General features: G+C 30.5%; 1 protein-coding gene across 2 annotated transcripts in view; it reads right to left on the reverse strand.

The window, feature by feature from the left end:
* Nucleotides 1-4,611: 4,611 nt before the first annotated feature.
* Nt5c (5' nucleotidase C) overlaps nucleotides 4,612-23,476 on the reverse strand; it is a 111,453-nt gene continuing 92,588 nt past the window's right edge. For both annotated transcript variants that reach the window (XM_075363140.1, XM_075363048.1), the window contains 3 exons: nucleotides 14,808-14,948; nucleotides 11,063-11,214; nucleotides 4,612-7,666 (listed from right to left, as the gene is read on the reverse strand). In XM_075363140.1, the coding sequence (XP_075219255.1) occupies nucleotides 7,462-7,666; nucleotides 11,063-11,214; nucleotides 14,808-14,948 (498 nt within the window). In that variant the 3' untranslated portion in view covers nucleotides 4,612-7,461. The remainder of the gene's footprint in view (nucleotides 7,667-11,062; nucleotides 11,215-14,807; nucleotides 14,949-23,476) is intronic.

Below are 23,476 nucleotides of genomic sequence, written 5' to 3' on the forward strand. Positions count from 1 at the left end.
AATGTGAATTTATTACACTTCTTATACCTAAGATGCCACAATACTTTACAATCACCAACAAAGTAATATAATGCAGTACTGCTTCTAAAAATCTTAATGTAAAGATGAACAGAAGCCTGAATTTATACAAGTATCATCAAAGGGAACTACAGCAGAACCCCATATAACTAGAACTAAGTAGCCTGTAGGCTTATTCATCTGGATAAGCAGGAATTTTGCATAATCCAAAGTTTCATACTAAAAAGGATTATATGCACACTGTAAATAAAATTTTAAAATTAAAAATTTTAAAATTTTTAAATTACTCGACTATAAAAATTAATAAAATACAAAGTTATACACAAAAAATGTTAAATTTTTTTTGTTGTTTGTGGGGAAATACGGCTGGGCGTTATCATCGCCCGGAATTTTATTAATAAAAGGTTAAAATAACTCCAAAATAATAAAATTTATAAGGTGTAAATGTAATACTAATCATATAATAAAAATTTATTAAAACAAGCCAAGAAGGCAAAGTAAAACTCAAAACTAATACCACAGAAGAAGTTGATAAAATATAAAAGTTAAAATAATCGAATAAAGAAACTATATAAAACTTACCTAATTCCGATGGGTTGTTAAATTTAATCTGAAAAAAATTTATACTTTTTTCTGAATTTTATTCTTATTTTTTTTTTTTGCCATAAAAAATATTTTACATAAAATATTCATTTTAACATACCACATTGTGAAACATTATATGGAGTAGCTAATAAAACCACTTTGAATGGCAAAGTTGATCCTGAAAGAAGTTCCTTTGTCTTTGCTAAACAAACTTAAGAAAAACTATTTCATTTGACTGTTCACATTCAGCTAATTACACTTCAAATTAGATTCTGATTCATTGAAATACTCTGTCAAATAGAGAACTAATTTATTTTTCACATTCATTTCTTCTGAAATTGTTAATTCTAACTTTAATTTTGGTGTAATGTTTTTTAAATGCACTTATTATTTATTCATTTAATTGATTATTTATTATTATTTAACAATTATTTATTATTAATTATTATTATTATTATTTATTCAACAATTGAGATAATGATATTCCTTTATTTTTCATCATAATCACAGATTCACACCACATATGAAACTAACAATAAAGTAACATAAATTAATAAACACTACTATAAATAAAATATTATTATAACACATTTGATGGACTAGCATATTTAAGAAAATATACAAACTAATTGCAACTGAATCAACCAACTGATATTGATTAGCTACTATTTAAAACATCTCCAAGTACAGAATACAAACTGATGTAATTGTTATACAGAACAATGCCAACAACTGCTATAAAAAGTTATGAAAGCAACCAACCAAATAAGTAAAAAACAGTATTTTTTGATCAGTATTTGAATCAAATTTCTGTAATCATCCAAACTGCATCATGTCTTCACAAAAAGCAATAGTTTATTCATATGTTTACTAACTTTAAAGGAACTTCCTCAGTTTAAGAATATAAACAATTAAATCACAGAAAATTTGTATTTTTATATTGGTATTTTTGTACTGTCTTCTGGTTAACTCAATTTTTAATTTTATCCTTTTCCAGTTAACATGGGTTTTCGTTCGTTAAAAGGGGGTTTACAATAAAACATTTTTTCTATTTAATATTTTCATGAAGTAAAACAAAAAAAAATGATTTTATGTAGTTTAAAATATTAAATAATATGACACAGCTTTTTACTACTTTGTGTTACATTTATAAAATATTTTAATACAATATAATATTGCAAGCTTATATATTACTTATCAATAAATAAATAATATAAATCATATCTATAAAAACTGTAAACTATTGCTCTTTGAATAATCAATAACATTCATTTCAATATCTTTTTTTACTTAAAATTTTTAGTTGAGGTAATAATTTCTAATAAAAATTAAATAATATAACAAATTTTAACTAATAAATAAAACACTACTTATATAGATTTACAATAAATAAATTTAAAAACATCCTTTACATTTTACTTTCTAAAAATATATCATTATAAATTATGTGATCCTTCTAAATTAAGTGCCTTGCAAGGAATAAAAACGGAAAATAAATTAATATACATTAAAGGTAAAGCTACTAATTATTAATTGTTATAATTAACAAAAAAACAACAATAAAAACCAACACTGGGTTGACTATATACAGTTGTAACCCTTCTTGTTTAGGTCTGTTTCATTTTCCTAAACAATGGAGAATTTTTCAAGTAAAACTTCAATACTAAAAAATAATTATTTCCTTTTAAGTTCTGTTAAATTACATTTATGGCACATTAAAAGACAACATACATATGGCACATGAAATTTGTAATATGTTTAAACATAATACTGATAACCTAATATAAAATAAAATCAATACGTGGCTATAATGGTATTATTATGCAGTAATCTAATGGGAACGAAAAATTTAAAGCACCAATTTACAATCTGATAATCCTATGTTCTATGCAAAATGGATCTTGTAAAAGCCAATTTCATAAATCTTAATATTAGCAGATACTTAAATTTAATACTGAAGCCTAGCATATTAGTACAATTATGGCACAAATGGCAGGCATATAAGTGTATAATTAGATATACAGTAAAACAGGATTCACACTTACTAAACTACTTGAATAAGAATAAATCTAAAACAAATAATATTCTTGGGTATATGAGTTCCATATGAGTCAGGTTTTTTTTAATATTGTAAAGAAGTGTGGGAAAATCTGCAATTTGAAATAAAAAGATATTATTACTTGATCTAAAACTATGTAAGCTATTGTAGAGTCATGGGAAACACAAACTAAAAATAATCAAACATATTGTTTGTTAGCAAGGTATAATACACTTTTAGAAAAGATCATGTTTCAAACTAATAGTCACAAGCTTTGCAATGAACATCTACAAACTAGATCAGCATATATCTTATCTCTCTAAACATATACATCACACACATTATTTATCTATATAGAATAATAATTAAATATGTTTTACGCTAATTGATCATAATTACCACGTTCCAAGAAAATATTTTTAAAATAACACTACAGGACTAATATTTGATTAATACCTAATAAATATATCGTAAACACAGTGCTGATAATATGTTATGTGTGTTGGAAGAATGTTTGTTTTTGATGATCATGTGGCTCATAATAACAATTTATTTCTACAGGTAGCCAACTTGAACTAAGAGTTCAATTTTTCTTCTTTTATCTTTAACACTTGCCTCATTAACCGAATTAAATTGAAAGTTTTTGTGCAACAAGATGTAGTAGAAACAGTATACACAATGTTAAAAGAAGATTGCAAAAAAAAACAAAATAAAAAAAAGAACAATGCCTAAGGAAGCATTTTTAAGAAAGAAATAATTATTATTAAGTAAGGTGGAGTTGAATGAGAGAATGGAGACAAGCATGATGCTGACCTCTTTCAGGGTAGATAACCCACATGATTATTTCACAGTTTATTCACTGATAGTAAGTAATATTTTAATATCTATATTCATTTTATCAATCAAGGCTGCTTAATGTCATGCTATGATGCTGCTTCTGTCTTTAATGTCTGACTAACTACCTAACTAACTATCAGTCAAATTTAATGCTCTTCTATTTCCACCCATATCTTAATCTAAAAGAATTCATTTAACCATGTATGTATATTTTTGAGCTATTTTAAGTGTACTGCTCTGAACAATCTAAATCTTATAATATTTAGCAGTAAATATTTCTTTCATTGTATTCATTTTTAGAATCGCCTATAATTTTTTTATTACTGCCTTATGATATTACTGACTGGATAATAATGTGGCACTTCATGTAGCTGGATTTGTGATACTTCATGTATTTGTGAATTTAAAGTGCCTATTGCATTCGGTTTATTTAAGCAATTAAGTGAATTGTATTATAATGTTTATGAAGTTAAATTTGTGTTGTAGATATATCATTAATTGTCTGCAGAAAATTTTAAAATATTTAGACATTTCCAGTTAGCTAAAACTTCCTCAGTAAAATTGATCTTACTGTTAACCGTTGATCAAATTAACACATTCAGTGCTGAGCACCTGCAGACATGTGGTCTATGATTACATATAACCTGCTGACCATGCAGATACATGTGGTAGTACAGCAGCTTTTCTATCTCTACTAGTGGGAGTCAGAATGTTACTGTTGACTCTGTATTATACATTAGTGCATCAGAAATGTTTATATTTTATTATTAGTTTGTAGTTACTTTTTTGATGGAATTTTAAATTTGTTTGAACTTTCATCACTTTTGGAAGTGGAAAGATTAATAATAAATAGATCTATTTTACAAATTATTTGTATTTCAGTTAGTATTGATTAGACAATTATGTTTTATTTTATACTTATATTTTGATACTATTATTCTCATTTTAAATTAATACTTTTTGGTGATTATTTATATCCTTTAATAAAATGGATGTAACTTAACTATTTTTAATTTTATTATTATTCTTTTAAATAAAACATTAAATATATGCAACGTGTTTCATTATGTGTTTAAAACAAAAATTGTACAGTTACTTTATTTGTCAGATCTATTCTAAAACAGAGGAATTTATGCAAAAAATTATAATTTTCAGATTATAAACACGTCAGATGATAAATGAAATAAAATGAAAACAAAATATAAATTAATCTAACCGATACAAAAGTAAAATAAAATATTCTAAATCAATTATTGATGTAGGGGATAAATTGTACATAAATTTAACAAATATATTTCATAAGTAAACTTCATAACTTAGGTCTTTTTTTCATAAAACAAAGAAATAGATTATTTTTATTTAATTAAGACTAGAAAATTGAAGAAATAGATCACTTTATTTAATTAAAATACTAGAAAATTAGCTGACAAATTGCCAACATGATTAACTAAGAAGTTTACGAATACTCTCAACCATGCACGAATGAGTATTCATGGACAGTATAAATCCAGTGCTTTTTCACATCCTGTAAGCACCATGTGCAAGTGTGTGGTTGTGTTTTCAGGTTTTTTTAATGTTTTATATTCCAAAGTCTCATTAGATTTTAGGAGATAATTAATTCACCACATAAGCTCACACTTTGTGCATGAGAATATAACATTTTTTAATGTAAATAAAATGTCATGTCAGGCTGGGATTTGAACTCCACATCTTCCAGATGAAAGGCTGGGACACTACTAGTCTGTCACAGAGGAAGCAGATTATTTGTGTTGAAAATTAACTAAAAATATATTTTGTGAACTAGTAAAAAAATTAATTTGCCCTTTTTAATAGAACCTAATGAAAAAGATGGACCTAATAGGAGGCATGGCACACAAAGGAAAAAACTGAATCAATAATATTGACTTAATTAGTCTTTTCTGTTAGAAGACCAGTGATTTTGTTTTAATTCCCAGTAAGATATGATTAAAGAAAAAAAATTAAATAAATTAACTATCTTTCAAGATTTCTTAACCATTTAAAACTATAATAGACAATCACATTTAGTCAATTATAATATGGAATTTTTATAATGACTGAAGCAATCAGACCAGCGACAAATTTACATAACAATCCTCAGTAATATATGAAATAATAGTATAATATTAAAATCTGAATAAATTCAATTCTTATATAAAGGTTTAAAATAAATCTAACCAATTTCTTTCCATATAACTTTATGATATTTGTATGAAAAACAAATGTTTAATTATGGCACAACAAAAACAATAAATTATGACAACAAAAATCTTGACTGGCAGATAATAAGTAAAATAACGATAACAGTAATAGTAATAAAGCCGATAGATATTGTAGATATGATTTTCATTTTTATGCTTTAATATGCAAATAAGTTCATTTATAAGACTAAGCAGTTTTATAAGTGAATAACACATACCTTCATAGTAACATACAGCATTAAACATCATTAAACTTATTAGCATTTTGTCTCTTTTCTAAAATAACATTTTACTATGAATATCATCAATACAAATTAATTTGGACTCTGCAAATCTTTCACAGACATTAATAATTTATGCAAAAATAAATAAATAAAAATGTAAATTTGTAAAGAGAGCAACAGAAAAAGCATTAATGAATATAAAATTGAAAAAAATAGATTACACTTTAATATGTAAAAGAAAGCATATTATATTATCTATTAACAAAATAAAGTATTTTCTTTTCTTGGAGTAAATTAGAATGCATCATCAAATAAGTATAAACAATCATAATTTTAGTCATAATCATAAAAATGAAAATCAAGCAAACCTACATAAAAGATATACATTCTGAAGCAGTGTAGACTACATCAAATAAAATTCATTTATAAAACCTGTTGAACACAATGAATTAAGACTAGCATAAATGATACACAGTATATTATAATTGTTAAAATAATTGACTAAACTAGAATCTTAAAATATAGTATACGTATATATTAAATGAATATATGAAAGAAATATGATTTGAGTTTGCAATATAATTAGTTATTGATTGGCAATATAATTAATTGTATGATGAGAAATATATGCTGATGTTATAAACATTCTATAAAGATAACTGAGCACTCATTTATTTCATTCTGAAGCCAAAAAATACATTTATCATATAATTGATGACCAAAAAACATAATGCAGTTATTTGAAAAACAAACTGAACCTAGGACCTGGGTTTATTTCCCAGCAATGCATTATTACTCGGTCATCAATCACTATTTTAACTCATTAACAGATCTAATTGCATACACAAAAACTCGATCAATCTTTAAAAAAACCCTCAACCTCAGCTTTGATCATCTTTTGTAATAGAAAAAATGTATTACCATATCAGGAATGTTTTTCATTAAATCTCATACATTTCTGACTACATTAAAAAAATAACATAAAATTGGGCTATCATTGTGAAAGGCTACATAAAAAAAAAAATCACAAAATGATGCAATTAGTGCTAAAATTTAAACAAAAGCTCACTTCAATAGAAAGTCTTATTATTGCCACATCTTCATTCATATTTTATTTCCTCAATTTTAATTATTTCACAAATTATTATTTATTAAAAGTTTAAAACCATTGTCAAACAGAGTTGTCTAAATGGTTTACACTCAATGATGTGGCAGATCCTGCAATACACGACTCAAATTTCTTAAGTTCAAAATGTTTGAAAACTATATATATGATTCATCTGTCTCAAAGTAATGTAAAAGAAATTATTTCAGGATTCTTTAAAAAGTTAGAATTAGGAGTAATGATATTACACACCTAAACATCATGAAAGGATAGGGAAGGGCTGGAAAAACAAAAAAAATTATAAATGATTACACGTGTTTGTGATAAAAGTGGTGAGATTACACATACATCGCTGATTAAATTCTATGTAATCATAATTACCTATCAAATTATGGCTAATGAGCAATAACAATAAAAATTATACTTATGTTAGTATTAGACAAAGAGAGCACTATATTCATGAGGCATTACCCCACGACGAGGATAAAACGTGTGATGTACTGAATACTGCAATAAATTGGTAACACTAGATGTATATATATCAGCAAACCTAAATAATCTTCTAGAGAAGTATGTTGGATTATGATATGTACGGAATACACTGCCAAATTGTTTGTTGAAGATACGTTTAATATCTTGCCTAAAACAACAAATAACAACAGCACATTAATATAAAATTAGACGCATTTTAATTATATTATTATATATAATATGAACTGCTTACAAATATATTATTCGTTTACTTCAAGCACTTTCAGCTATTCTGCCATCTTCAGGAGGGATAATTTACGATTGAAATATTTAAAAGTATAAAACTCACATATTTAAATTATGTACATAACAATTGAATGTCTTTGTAAAAGTTAAGTCTTAAGTCAAAATAAATACGTCTGTATTATAATAGTATCACAATACGGACATAGTTACTCAACTTTTACAAAATGACAATCAATTGTTATGTATATAATTTAAATATGTGAGTTTTCTACTTTTAAATATTTCAATCGTAAATTATAATTCCTCCTGAAGATGGAAGATAGCTGAAAGTCCTTGAGGGAAACGAATAATATATTGGTAAGCATTTTATATTATATATAATTGTGTTTTACCAACGGTGCCATGTTAGAAAAACTTACACGTAAATTAGAATTAAAAAATAGATTATGAAAAGTTTTTGCAATTTTTTAGAAATTAAAATAACTGAAAAAATTTATACCTTGATCTTACAGTTAATGAAACTAAATCTCAGTACTAATTCAGAGAAATAAAAGTAGCAATAGACTCTTCAAAAAAGGATACATAAACATTATAATGAAATGTTTTAAAAGTCATGTTAATAATTAATATTTTACATATTTTACATAAAAACCAAGAAATGTAAAACTAATTTAGATAATCATTTGGTGCTTATATTTTTTACTTCCTGGTACTAAGTAAAGGAAGTATTGTGATCATGAAAAATTTCAGTTTCCAGATTTCAACGGAAATATCCATTTTGACTAGTTTCAGCATGATGTCTGTACATACATATGTATGTATCTTGCATAATTTAAAACAGATTAGTCGTAGGATGTTGAAATTTTGGATTTAGGACTGTTGTTAACATTCAGTTGTGCACCTCCCCTTTTGATTGCAATCGACTAAACCAAAAGTGTCCAGCAAAAGCCCAAAATCCACAATAATTTGGATTTTGGACTTTTTCTTAACAGCAGTAATAGGTTCTCATCAAGAGCTTTTCAATGTTATTTCATAAGTGGTACTTATTTTCATTGGTTCCGGAGTTATAGCCAAATAAAATTTTAATTAATGAAATATTTGGATCTTAGGGGATCTTAGGATATTAACCTCTCATTGTAAAAAATGTTTTACAATGAATAATTCAATAAAAAAAAAAAAAAATATCAGAAGTTTTCAATGAAATAAGATTTTATGTACTTTTCACTTTAAAAAAAAATTTGTAAATGTAATTTAATAGGTGTACAAGGAACTTGTTTTCCACATGAGATTTTTTTTAAGAAGCAATATGAATTGACCAAATAGAAATAAGTATTCTGTTAGCTATTTCAAATTTAACTGTGGCATATTTAATAAAAAATAGCTATGTAACTAGTAATATTAAAGCAGAACCAAAATCAAAGTTCAGCAAAGAAATTTAATTGTACAAATAATATATAACATGTAAAATAAATACCAAATACATAAAATTACCATGGACAACAGCTTTCCAGTTGAATAAAATGAGGTCAAACCAATTTGGAGAGCCACAACAGGCAGTGCAACAAGAGAATCAGAAAAATCAAATTTATTATACCATTTTTAAGAGATTTATTTCCTACCGACAAAACTGGCCCGAGTTAAAGTTGAAAAAGGAATGACTAGTCACTGAATCTTGGAGGGTGCACTTATTTCAAGTGCAACCTTCTCAAGTATACAGCAGCAGATGCTTTTGTACTGGTACATAAGCATATTTGCAATTGTAAAATGTATGTGATATGAGCACCGCAATACCTTATAAATTGAATAATTCCAGAGAAGGTATGATAAAATTAGATCACCTAGTAAGGAAGGTGAAGATTTTATTTGCAGCCTGTGACACCTGAATGACACTAAAGAATACTACTACAAATGTGTCTTGTACATTACTGAAACTTCTACAAAACCAATTCATAAAACAGAAATAAATTGATAAATTTAAAATAAATGATAAATTTTTAATGCCAAAATGTATATAAGGGATATAGAAAAGGATAAGTTTTCATTTTAAATAATTAGATTAACTTTGGCCATCATCTGAATGTATTATTTCATATGAACTTTGTCAATTGATGAAACAGTTATTTATTTACCTAAGACAAAGAAGGAAAGAGGTAATAAAAAAAAAATAAGATGTTAAATGCACTTTTAGTAAAGTTGACAGGACGAAGAGGCTGGGTTATTTACATAACAGTAAATAAAAGCACTTGAATTTAAAGCTATTAGTTTAAGAATTTAAATTCTGGAAATGATACATTTGAAAGGAGCATGAATTTGTGACATGTTTGTATTATGTAGTAAAGTCCACAATAACAATCTTTTTCTGAGAAACTTACACAATGATTGACAAAACTAAAAAGATGGAAAATACTTTGATGCTTGTTGTGAAAACTAAGTGCAGAATATGAAAAAAAGGGAATATTACAACTAGAAAGTTTTGTGTAGATGTAATTGGACAACAATAATGTACTCTGGTTGGACAGCAACAACGGTAAAAGGAGATTTTACTAATGAGGGATGTTTCGTTCAATTTACTGCAAAAGCTAACAACCAAATATCATTTTTTCAATAATGTCAAAAAGTTAATTATTCATAGAACTACGATAAGCAACTCAATTACTGAGAACAGCAGCTGGAGACAAAATGGAAATCCCTGGTGTGTTTCAAGTAACTTAAGTATTATTTTGCTCAACAAAAAAGAAAATAAATGACATCATTGTATTGTGACATCATTCCCCCCTCCCAAAAAAAAGATGTCACATAGTAAATTGTTAAATTTACCTGAATTACTAAAAATTTTCATATCAATGTAATTTAGAAATTGCTGGAATCTCTTTGATTTATCATATTTATTAAAGAAGAACTCTGAAGTCTAATCAATACCAAGTTTTTAAATAATAAAAATAACTCAGAATGATTAGGTATTATAATTAAAAAATCTCAATGTTATAAATAAATACTTTTCTTGACTAATTTTACTGATATAAATATTGAATTCTGCTGAATTTCTTGATCCAAGACAGTTATTCATTTCTTAGACTTCAGTTATCTCAAATGGACTTGTTATTTCTCTTATTAAGTTGATTATTATTTTAAGAACAGTGGTTTTTCCAAATGGACCTCTAAAGAATCAGAAACATTCCCTAATCTACTTTACACAAAAATAAAATAATTACAATCGACCTCAGAACAATAAATATGAGATTCATTCAACAATCTTTTTTTCAGATTATATAAATTGAAACTTTAAAAACTGTAAGTGATTACTCTGAATTTAACTGACCTAAGTTGATCCCGTTCTTTCATCCATTCTTCTACAGCAGCAATAGCTTCAGGGTCATCAACATCTTGCCAATCTTCTATGAGTTGTGTCAACATCTGTAGCCAATTAACATTTTTCTTGAACTTCTCTTTGTTCAATGTTTTTATTTCATGCTAACAGAATTTCAATAAATCAATATGTTAATTAAATATACTAGAAATAAAAAAAACAGTGTAACTTTATTTGTTACCACATTTAATTTTTTTAACATGATCGGTATATCACTTTGTAATCAAGGAATCCTCTATATGAAACTTACCTATCATACCTTTTAGATTTTTGTCATAAGCCCTAACCATCATCTTAGAGTTTTACAGTCTGCTCTTTATAACTTTCTATAAGTTCTATAAGAACTCTTTAAGTCTATATCTCTTTGTCTATGTATATGTAAGTTTAATTTTTATAAGTGTAAGAAATATTGAAAAATATAGCGTTTCAATTTCATGCTTTTTTTAATTACCATACTTGGAAGTTCAGTAATTCCTTAACTCATTGAAATTCACAATATTTATAAACACTATATTTCAATATCTTTCTTTCTTTTTCCGTTTAGCTTCTTTAACCATTGTTCAAATTACAAACACACAAATCAATAATAATAATAAAAATAATAATAATAATGCCCTGAGGTAGATAATCCCCACGTCCAGGGCGGCAACAGCTGTACTCACATACAATACATGCAGCTGGCTAACGGGGTTCCGAGTGTTGTTCTCGGACATTTTCATTTTTGGGCAAATTACATCTACAGGCCGAATTTTAGGTCGAAGTTATTTGCAGGTGTAACAGAGGCCTTTCGTTGTGCACATGCCCCCCCGTGATGGCAAGCATGTAGTTAAGGTGCCCATGGTTTTTCGGGGCATGGGAGCCCTGAAAACCTCGGTGTGTAAGGGCCTGGAGTCAGTGCAGAGACTGCGCATCCGCTCTCTGCCAAGACATATGCCGATTCCACCGGAGTATCAGAACGGACCTCCAGGGTTGGTAGCCCTGGAGTGGGGGTGTACCCCGGCGGCTAGCCTTACTACAGAACGGATCAAACGTTCATGCAAGTTGAACAATCAAATGTGGCAGAGGGTTCACGAAAACACCCTCGTTTAGAACTGGCCATTTCGCCTTGAGTGCAGAATCTCGATGAATAGAAATTGAGGCTAGAAAAAGCTTGCAAAAAGCTTTTTTCAAGAGCAACATTCTGAAGCCGAAATATTTAATAATCACAAAGGAAGACAGTAATTTCTCAAAGGAGAGTCGCTTCCTTATTGCTCGGGAAATAAATAAATGTGCTGGAGGCCCTGTTAAGGAAATTAGAAAAACCTTCACTGGAAGGCCGATTGAACATGAGAAGGAATGGCGAAGTCCTACCTTCAGCCTCTCATGTTCTCACATTTAACCGGCCTACTTTGCCGGAGAAGGTAAGAGTGGGAATACACTAATTGGATGTGCGAGCATTTGTTTTACAACACTTTGGCCACACCGCTGTCAGATGTGAGAGACCACAAATATGCGTGTGCGGCGATGAGGTGCATGAGGGAGAGCCGTGTAAAGAGCCTCCCACACGCATCAATTGCAAGGGAACGCATTCTTGTAGATCCAGGAACTGTCCTGTCTACAAAGATGAGGTGGCTGTGCAGGAAGTAAAAACCCTGTAAAAGGTCAACTATTTCGAAGCAAAGAAGAAGATTGTTAACGCCCGCAAGCCTAGAGAACAACAACTTATGCTCAGGCTGCCGCTGTTGTTCCTGCTTCTGCTCCGGTTGCTGTCAAGTCAGCTCATCAGCAAACTTGCGCCTACTTTGGCTAACATGATTGAAAGAATCATTGAAAATAAAATGAAGCCTTTCAATAGTAAAGAACCTGTTAAGCCAAAGATATTAGTACAGCCTCCTGAAGATACATCTCCGAAACAGAAAGTTGCTCCTGTTCAGAAGAAAAAGGATGCTAAACCAGAAGTCCAAGTCCGTCTTAGAAAGATTTTAGTTGATGAGAAGAAAGTGACTGTTTCGCAGTCTGTTATGGAGGCTCTCAAGCCTCCTGCAACTGAGGTGGCCTCTAAACCACAGAGGCCACAAAAAACCACACACAGGGGGGGGGGAAGTGCCCCCCCTTCCACAGGCGGTGACTGGCGCGATCACTGTGTCGGGGTTGGCCAGGTTGTCGCCTCGCAATCGACGCCTGAAACCGGCGCCGACCCATGTCTGTCGTCATCGGCAGCTTCGGTTGTCTCCGATTCGGAGACCGGAAGCTATACAGACGTCCTGTATAGATCTTACTCTCGTAAGCGATCGATAGCACCGAGGTACACATTCCATGTTTTCGACGATTTGCATGGAAGCGATCATTTCCCAGTGCAAATTGTAACTGATGTTACAAGGAAAATATATCCCATCTCTAAAAGATGGTTGTTTGATAAGGCAGATTGGACGAGCTTCATGGCTAAGACGATACTCACCAAAACAACTGGAGTTATCGAGGACGATGTTGACGCTATAACAAATGCGATACTTGACTCGGCATAGAGATATATTCCCAAAACATCTGGGAAACTTACAAAGAAACCAGTTCCATGGTGGAACGATGAAATTAGTGAAGCTATTAAAAGAAAGAAAAGAGTGTATAACGCCTTTAAGAAACGTCCTACCACAGATAATCTTATTGCCTTTAAAAAATACAGGGCGTATGCAAAACGTCTCATGATAGACTCAAAGTAACGATCCTGGCAGCAATACATGTCATCCATTGACAGAACCACTACTGCATCAGATGTTTGGAGGAAAGTGAAGGCAATTTGTGGGTGTAAAAACTTTGCTCCCATAACTAGCCTTCAAGATGAAGATGAAATTAAGGACACTCCAAACGAAATCGCAGAGTTATTATCCAATCACTTCGAGAAGGCCAGCAAAACGGCTAACTACGAAGAAGATTTTTGGACGAAAAAAGAAGAACTTGAAGGTCTACTAAATTTGAGAACTGAGTATAATTACTCATATAATGTACCATTTAAAATGAAAGAATTCGTGAATGCATTGGAGAAAGCAGGCAACACAGCTGCTGGTCCGGATGAAATCCATTATAATATGATCAGGCAGCTGAATACCATTGCAAAACGCAGATTATTAGAACTGTATAATCAAATATGGCGGGATGGAATGTACCCGCAGCAGTGGAAAAAAGCTCATGTTGTTCCAGTACCGAAGAAAAATAAAAATTTAACAGACCCCAATAGCTACCGTCCTATTTCTTTGACGTGCGCTATGGGAAAAATACTCTAAAAAATGATTAATAATAGACTCGTTTGGGTTTTGGAAAAAGAAAACTTGATATCACCACATCAAGCAGGTTTTTGGCAATACCACTCTACCACAGATCAAATGATCAACTTTATGTCTTTTAAGGATGTGGTAATGGGAAGGTACTACTGTGTAAGCACAAACATAAGAATCCTCTTCAAGCATGTAAACATAGCTTAACTTAATGTTAAATAACTGATTAAGTGGTGATAACCTTAACTAATAAATGCAATAAAACATTCGGACCATTAGCTTAATTACAGTGCTAGAAAGTGACATACTTATACAAAATACTCATGTAAATGACAAGATAATTACTTTTAGCACAATAATTAGAGATCTTAGTGACAAATCTATACTTTTTTTATGACTAAAAAAATTGCATTTCAAATATAAAGTGCTATGAATTGGAGAATATTTACGGTTAGCTCACTAATAACAGCAGCAGTTCTCCAGCCATGCTCCAATGTAACATCTGCAAGATCACTATATGGATGATCACCAAAGTACAATACCTCACTACCTCGCCAACCAGTCATATCCTGAAGCTGAGCTACAGTTCCCTAAACACAAAGAATTACAAAATCCCATTAAACTAGGAATGAATGAGATCTACAAGTTGATAAATTAATTAAAAATGTAAAAAATGAACACAGGAATTGACAGCTGGATGGAGATTGCTACATCATTCCTTAATCTACTATTTTAGAAGTTTGTATTACATGCAATCTGCTCAACTACCACTAACACATCAATAATTACAAGCATACATGGAACTTATGTTTATCTGTTGAAACACAGCAAATTCTAGTGTATCATAGGAAACCACAAACTAGAAGCAACAGTGTTTTGTTAATGGGCTAAACTTCTTGATCAGGAGGGTATATTCATTTATTTTGTAACTGTTAAAGTTTAGAAAGCTAGCTGACCTGTAGGGTGAAGATGGACTGCTGGTCCAGTGACTATTTTCTTGACTACAATGTCACTATTTCCTCATGCCAATACTACTTTTGACACACCAAGCAAAACTATTACCCATCTCTGTGTTTATAGAGCGTGAAATTTGTTGTAATATTTTAGCAAGAATATTTTGGTATGAGCCAAATGAAATGTAGTCAGTCATCTGCTACTTGCTGCACAGTTGAACTGCGATATGAACAAGTTCTTTGACTTTTACAATAGATAGATGTCTAATAGTTTTCATGAGCATGGACCATTATTTACTGCTCATTATTTACTTTTAAATTGTGTAAACCACTTGTAACATTAGTAAGTTTAATCATCATTGTAAACATGCATTAGCAATTCATATGGATTAATAAAAAATTTTCCAAGTTTACACAAACACAAAGTTTCATGTAAATAGGTTGCTTGCATAAATCACCAATTCTAAAAATACCAAAATAACAGAAACAACTTACTTAAATAGGCACAGACTACAAGGTCTTAATGGGATATGATGTATTAGGTTTTGCTTTACACACTGATACTGAGCACTTATTGAAATTAGCTGTGTAATTAAAAGTCCAGTTATTTTTTGAACAAATCTTAAATGTATCATAAGCTTATCTGCAACCAGTTCCTTTATGCCATGTCTATCTCCACATTCTCTTCTGTTTTAGCTAAACTTGATGTTTCAAGAGTTCTTGATAGTTTCCATTTCTTTCAGATCAATCTCATTTTCTTTTTGTATATTCTAACCTACTAACCTATTCTAGCCTCTCATTTCTACATATTCTAGCACTGATTTAATTTATGTTCCAACCAATTAGCTTTCCATTAATTAACCTCTCTGGTTATTCTATTCTCATTCAGTCCTAAAATTAAGTTAATTAATTTAATTTAATTTTAAATTAACTTAATTTTCTCTGCATTATATCTTTTCCAGACCCCTGCAATCTCATATTTCAAATGTTCTAGTCTTTCTTTTTCACTTTAACTCAATCTTAATACTATTTTTTTTATTAAAAGCTTTCATAGCTACAGCGATTCTAGTTTTTATTAGCATTTATTATATACTTTTTATTTACATTTACAACAGTGACTTGTTAATTACCACATCTGTTTTAATGCAAATTATTTTTCAATATTATTTATTGTAATAATTTCATGATTTTGATAAAATTTTATTTTATTGTTATATTTTCAATATTATTAAATTATTATAATTCATTACAGATAACATTAATAAAACTATTACAGTTGAGATAATGTAGAATTATTTAGTTTTATTTGGGGGGAAATGAAAACTGGTTTTTAATCCAGAATGTTCAGCCCCATATGTTATTTATTTATATTTATAATATATTTTGGTACTGTCTCGTTTTCTTCTTTTTTACAGTTGTATATTTAGTTAGCCTAGGTACAGCAGATGTTAATAGATGCATTTCATTAAGATTGTTGTATTGTTTCTTCTCACATTCATAATTACACATGTTCATCTTATCTCATTTATAATAAATATGACACAACAATGAAAAAAACATTAAAAAATATAATTTAATTAATATGTAAAAAGTAAACATTAAACAATTATTTGAACAAGTGAATTATTTAATCTAAAGTTATTATATGAATTACAGTATTTAGAATAGTAGAAATGATGCAGATGCTATTTGACTCACAATTTCGTGAATATTTGGTTCTCCTCTGCGGATTTGAAGATTTATTTGTGATAGTACAAATTTAAATTTGTGTTCTTCAAATTATAATTACACTTAAATCTTCAATTGGATCCAGAGTAAAACATAAAAAAGGATTTGATTAACTTGCAATCTTATATTGGAGTTGAGGTTACAACATCTTATATCTAGTATTTACATAAATACTAGATATATAATACTCCAACCAGGATTCACTAATTATAAGATGTGTCTATTTTATAATTAAAATCATGCATCCATGGTGATGTTTGGCCAAAATATCCATTGGCATCACGCCAGTCTTCTTTTTTTCCTGTTTAGCCTCCGGTAACTACCGTTTTTAGATAATACTTCAGAGAATGAATGAGGATGATATGTATGAGTGTAAATGAAGTGTGGTCTTGTACATTCTCAGTTCGACCAATCCTGAGATGTGTGGTTAATTGAAACCCAACCACCAAAGAACACCGGTATCCACGATCTAGTATTCAAATCCGTGTAAAAATAACTGGCTTTACTAGGACTTGAACGCAGGAACTCTCATCTTTAAAATCAGCTGATTTGGGAAGACGCGTTCACCACTAGACTAACCCGGTGGTAGCGATTGTGTACTTTCTTTTTCCTGTTTAGCCTCCGGTAACTACCGTTTTTAGATAATTTTTCAGAGGATGAATGAGGATGATATGTATGAGTGTAAATGAAGTGTGGTCTCTTGTACATTCTCAGTTCGACCAATCCTGAGATGTGTGGTTAATTGAAACCCAACCACCAAAGAACACCGGTATCCACGATCTAGCATTCAAATCCGTGTAAAAATAACTGGCTTTACTAGGACTTGAACGCTGGAACTCTCGGCTTCCAAATCAGCTGATTTGGGAAGACGCATTCACCACTAGACCAACCCGGTGGGTTTGGCATCACGCTAGTCTGGCCACTGAATTCTTCACTCTAAGTTAAGCCCCAGGAACAACACTTAAATGAAATCCTAGATCCAAGTGATCCTAGGTATAGATCGTCAATGGCATCACTCTTAGTCTGGCCATTGAATTCATCTTCACTCTAGTTGAGCCCCAGGAATAACACTTTGAAGAAATCCCACATTTATGCATCCATGGTGATGTTGGACACAAAATAAACATTGGCATATGGCCAAAATATCCATATGCCTAGTCTGGCCATTGGATGTACAAACAATACAATACTAAAAAATATCCTATAATAATAATCCTAAAATAAACTGACTGTAAAGGCATACAATAAGTTAGTTTTTCAAGAAAACAATTTTTATGTAAATGAACATTACGTATGTTCATACAATATGTTACGTACTGCTGAATGCTAACTCAACACAATATGGTATTATTGTTTGAATTTGTCTTCTCTTTCTTTTTCTGTTTAGTCTCCGATAAATACCACTCAGATAATACTTCTGAGGATGATATGTAATGAGTATAAATGAAGTGTAGTCTTGTAAACTCTCACAGTTCGACCATTCCTGAGATGTGTGGTTAACTGAAACCCAACCACCAAAGATCACCGGTATCCATGATCTAATATCCAAATCCATATTACAGAGTTCTACGCTGGAACTCTCGACTTCCAAATTAGCTGAATTGGGAAGGTGTTCACCACTAGAACAACCCAGTGGGTTGTTTGAATTGGTCTAGCATTCATTTGTATTACAATGACCTGTATGCACTACTATTTATTTTGTAACATATGATTAATATTTATTATTGTACAATTATATATTCTTTTGCACGATAGTAATTTATGTATTACTAGATGACTCGGCAATGCTTTGCCATTGCTAGATTTGAGTATATATATATATATATATATAATTAAATATACAGAAATGAAAGTTAGATAAAACATTAAAAAATTGATCATTATGGAATTCACAAAATTTAACTTTTCACTGATCCCTTTTCAACCTTTCTCCCCCATTTCTCTATCTCTTTTCTCCCTTTTTCCCCCTTTCCATTTTTCTCTTTTTCTTGTGCATAAATTTGTTTAGTAATTATTTGTCTATAGCAGACACGCATGAACATTGCCTTTTATATATATATATATATTTATAATAAGAAAGTCTGTTTGTATATTTGTTGGTTTGTTTCGTAAATATCTTGACACTGGCGCCACCTATAAGGTGTAGTTTTTGCAGATTTCTTTTTTTCCATGCAAGTAACACATATTCTAAATATGAGCCAAGTTGGACCACAAAATAACATTTTTAAAAATATCTCGACCCCAGCACTGCCTAGCAGGACCATTTTTTGCAAAAATATTTCTTTTTACGTAACTAATATAACATATAAACAATAGAAATATTATAGAATCATAGAAACATAACATAACAATCATTTGAACAATTGAATCAGTGCATTCTATTTAACGTTATGTTATTATATACAAATTACAGTATTTTGAATTTTGTGACCTCACAATTTTGTGAACACAATGACTTACTTCAAGAATTTTTGCCATAATTTTGCTATTTGTGAACAAATATGTATAAATGTCATTTTCTTACTATAACCATCCTCAGACTCAAAAATCGAAAGGTGTTACATCAGGTGATCTTAGTGGCCAGAAATATAGACCACCACAACTGATCTGGGAAATGATGATTTAACCCAGTTTTATTCAAACTATGTTCCATAGAACCCTGGTGTTCCACAAACATACAAAAAATATCCATCAAAATGATGAAAATAAAAAATAAAGCATTCTGAATAAATCGAACACGCCTGCGGCGTACATGGCTTTGCACTGGCTGCTACACTGATGGGTCACTAGTAGTGCGAGTGGGGCTGCAGGGGAATGGAACACTGCTTGAGTGTCAACTATTATCGATGTTCATTTTCATTTGACAACTGGTTACATAAGAATGCGAGTATTTGTACCAGCTGCGAATAGTCGACATTTCAAGCTGCTTACCATAATAAACGTTTTAACTGCTACACACACATATGTGTTCAGCAGTAATAGTGCCTGACTCGCTATAGAGTTTGGCAGTAACAGTGCCTCTCTTGCTACGCACACACGTACATGTTTACAGTTTTTTCATTATAAATATGCTTGTTTTCAGATTGTATTTTTACTGTACTGTACTACAATCTATCATATTTTATGAATCTGTGATAATTTTTCCATCTCTCAAAGTATTGAGTCTGGTGGATACAGTGATCTTGATCAGTATCAAGCATACATTCACTATTTATTCAGTAGCAGCAGTTAAAAAGGTTAGCGTGTGTAAATTGCATTTTTATAATTTGGCTGTTTTGTTCGCAAGTCTGTGTTACTTATTTTTTCTGGCAACATATACTTGTTTTAAAGTGTTTGGGGTAAGTCTTTTTGTAATTCTAGTGCTTTAATCATAAAATTTATATAGTTTTAATAAATCCATTACAGATAGATTTCTGGCTGAAAACCGGACAATTAAAAAGAAATGACAATACAGCCACAGCTACATTCCAACCCTGTAGGGGTAAGACACCCACCTTGTGATGTTACTGGTCGCCACACCACCTCCTCTGTTACAAGCCCTGAGGGGCTTTACTGAAGGTTGTCGTCTTTAGACTCTCTAACTGATTACATCTCACAGTCATCAACCAGGCCTTGGTTGGAATGCCACCAATGTAACTGCCTCGGCAGACAGACATCTGCATCAGTATATACATATCAAATTTCGCCTTCACATAGGCTTCAAACAGAGATCTTCACATCCAACCTAACATGATTCCCTCAAACTAACCAGAACCACAGAAGTGCAAACCCCACGCCTAGTACAGATCTGACAACACTGTCTGTGACTGAATGCCTCAGAAAACAAACGAGTTTAAAAGTTAAATTAGTGCTACTCATACCAATCAAAATTGTGTTTTACGCAACATAGAAATTCAGACCTATACCCAAATAAGTTGATCAGTTTAGGTCACCTAACAAGGGGAATGCAACCTCATTTCAGTCCGCGCAGGAGCTGGGGACAAACCTTGCACCCCCACCTGGTGGTCCCATCATGGTGTCTCGTGTGGCATTACCAAGTCACAATCAGGACCACCACCTCAGGAGAGAAGCCACACCTCCGGTCACACGGAAGAAGCTGTGCAAACAATAAATGATAAAAGTGCTTCTAATTTATCTTCTGAAACCAAACAACATTTACCTGATAAGAAGAAATGTAAATTATAAGAAGGCAGTACAAAAAAGTGGAAACATGATGGAAACTACTTAGTATTTGCATGTACTTGGGCAGGAATAAAGATGAACCAAATGAATTGAGTTGAAAGACATTTGGATCTTCAATATCTATATAATAAAACTATTGAATACTTTCAACATAAACATGAAGATATAATAAGCAAAAAAATGTTTTCTGATAACAAAGCATCTCTTGAGGCTTCTTTTCTCTTGAGAATTCATATCAAATTGCTAGGGAGAGTGAAAGCATGTACTATCACTGAAAAATTAATAAAACCTTGTGTTTTAGATGTAATTTCTTGCAGGAAATAACTTTATTACACCATATACCACTTTCTGATATTACAGTGGCAAGGCGAATAAACAAAATGGGACAATATTGTGAGCATGAACTTTTATGTCATTTAAAATCTTCTTCGCATCGATTTACACTGCAAGAAGATATGTTTTCTTATAAACCAGTTATAGGAAAAAATACTGGAAAAGGAATTTTTAAACTTGCTGGGATTTATGTTCCATATTTACACTGATGGTGCAAAATCCTTACTAGGCCGAGAAAAAGGAGCTGCATCACGAATTATTGCAACAGCTCCACATATTAAACATTTTAATTGTTGTCTTCATCATAATCAGTTAGCAGCAAAAATAATACCAAAAACATTAAAGAACATTTTTGATGAAGTGGTACAGATAATTAATTTTATAAAAAAAGAATTAAATTCAAGATTATTTAGTTTATTATGGAAAGAACTATCTAGTAAATATAAAAACTTGTTGTTACATGTGTAAGTGCAATTGTTATTTTGTGGTAAAATCTTAAATTGATTTTTCAAATTAAAAGATGGGATTAGAATTTGTTTAAATGATAAACATAAAAATGCTCAAAATTTAAATGATAAAATATGGTTACAGCTATTGGCAGATATGAGTATTTACAACTTTAAATGAATTTAATAAATAAATCTCTTCAAGGCATTAAAGCTAATATTATTAAACTGAACTATAAAATTAATGCTTTAATTTTAAAATTAGATTTGTGGGAATCTTATGTAACAAATAATATGCAACGTTTTGAAAAGTTCAATTCAGGAGCACATTTTACAATTAAAAACCACCATCAGCAATTACTTTCCTCTACAAGAATCCCATTACTGGATTAAAAACCCTTTCAAAATTTCAGTAATAATCAGAATTTATTACTGACAAAACAGGAACAACTAATACTATCAACTGACTAACAACAGATTTTATGTTAAAATGCAAATATGAACGAGATCTTCTTGATTTTTGGTTAAAAATTTACATGGAACACCCTCAAATTTCTGCAAAAGTTATAAATATAAAAGCCTTAATGCCCTTCATTGCAACATATTTGTGCGAAAAGTTGTTTTCAACGTATGTCAGGAGAGAAATAAATTTGATGCTGAACATGAAATGTGTTTACCTGACTTTAAAGTTTTGTGCAAAACAAAGCAAGCTCATCCCAGTCATTAAAACTGAAAATTCTATTTGTACATATTAACTTTATTTTCTAAAACTTTTTTAACTTTTATTATAACAAAATAAAAGAATATTAAATTCTTTTTTCTTTATATGTAGTACCTGGAGTGTGAGTTGTTTATGATCCTGGGTTCCACGAAATAATTTTATATTCATAAGGGTGAACAAAGTTGACTCCTGAAATTGACAAAGTTTGAAAACCACTGATTTAACCCCATTGCATGCCAACATGATGTCTCCAAAACATCTGTCTGTCTACGTTAGCGGCCAGTGTATTGGTCCTGATACATCAGACAGATGTTTTTTTTATCGCCTATCTAGAGGGAGCAACACTACTCTTATATGTTTCATTTTACTAGTGACATTCAGTATGTTTATTATCCAATGGAGTCTGGTTTCTAAACCAGACTCCATTTTGTCCATGTCATTCTGGAATATTTTTTGCTTACAATCTGCCTGATCTAGTTTTATATGATTAACCATTTCCTGTATAGTGTTTTTGTAAATACTTTTTAATATTTAGTGAATTATATTATGTAAAATATTGTTGTAATGGATCTGCATCCTGATCCCTCAAGCACTCTCTATCCATCTGACTGAGTTTCAGATGAAGAAATATCACAAATCCTGTGTGATTTAGTGAAGTGATAATAATTTGGGTAATTATTTGGCTTCTTCAGAATTAGAAATCGATACCTATCACATTCCACATATGAATGCAATACTACTCAGGACGAGCACCA

Source organism: Lycorma delicatula, chromosome 1, assembly GCF_047948215.1.
Source record: "Lycorma delicatula isolate Av1 chromosome 1, ASM4794821v1, whole genome shotgun sequence".
Classification (NCBI taxonomy): domain Eukaryota; kingdom Metazoa; phylum Arthropoda; class Insecta; order Hemiptera; family Fulgoridae; genus Lycorma; species Lycorma delicatula.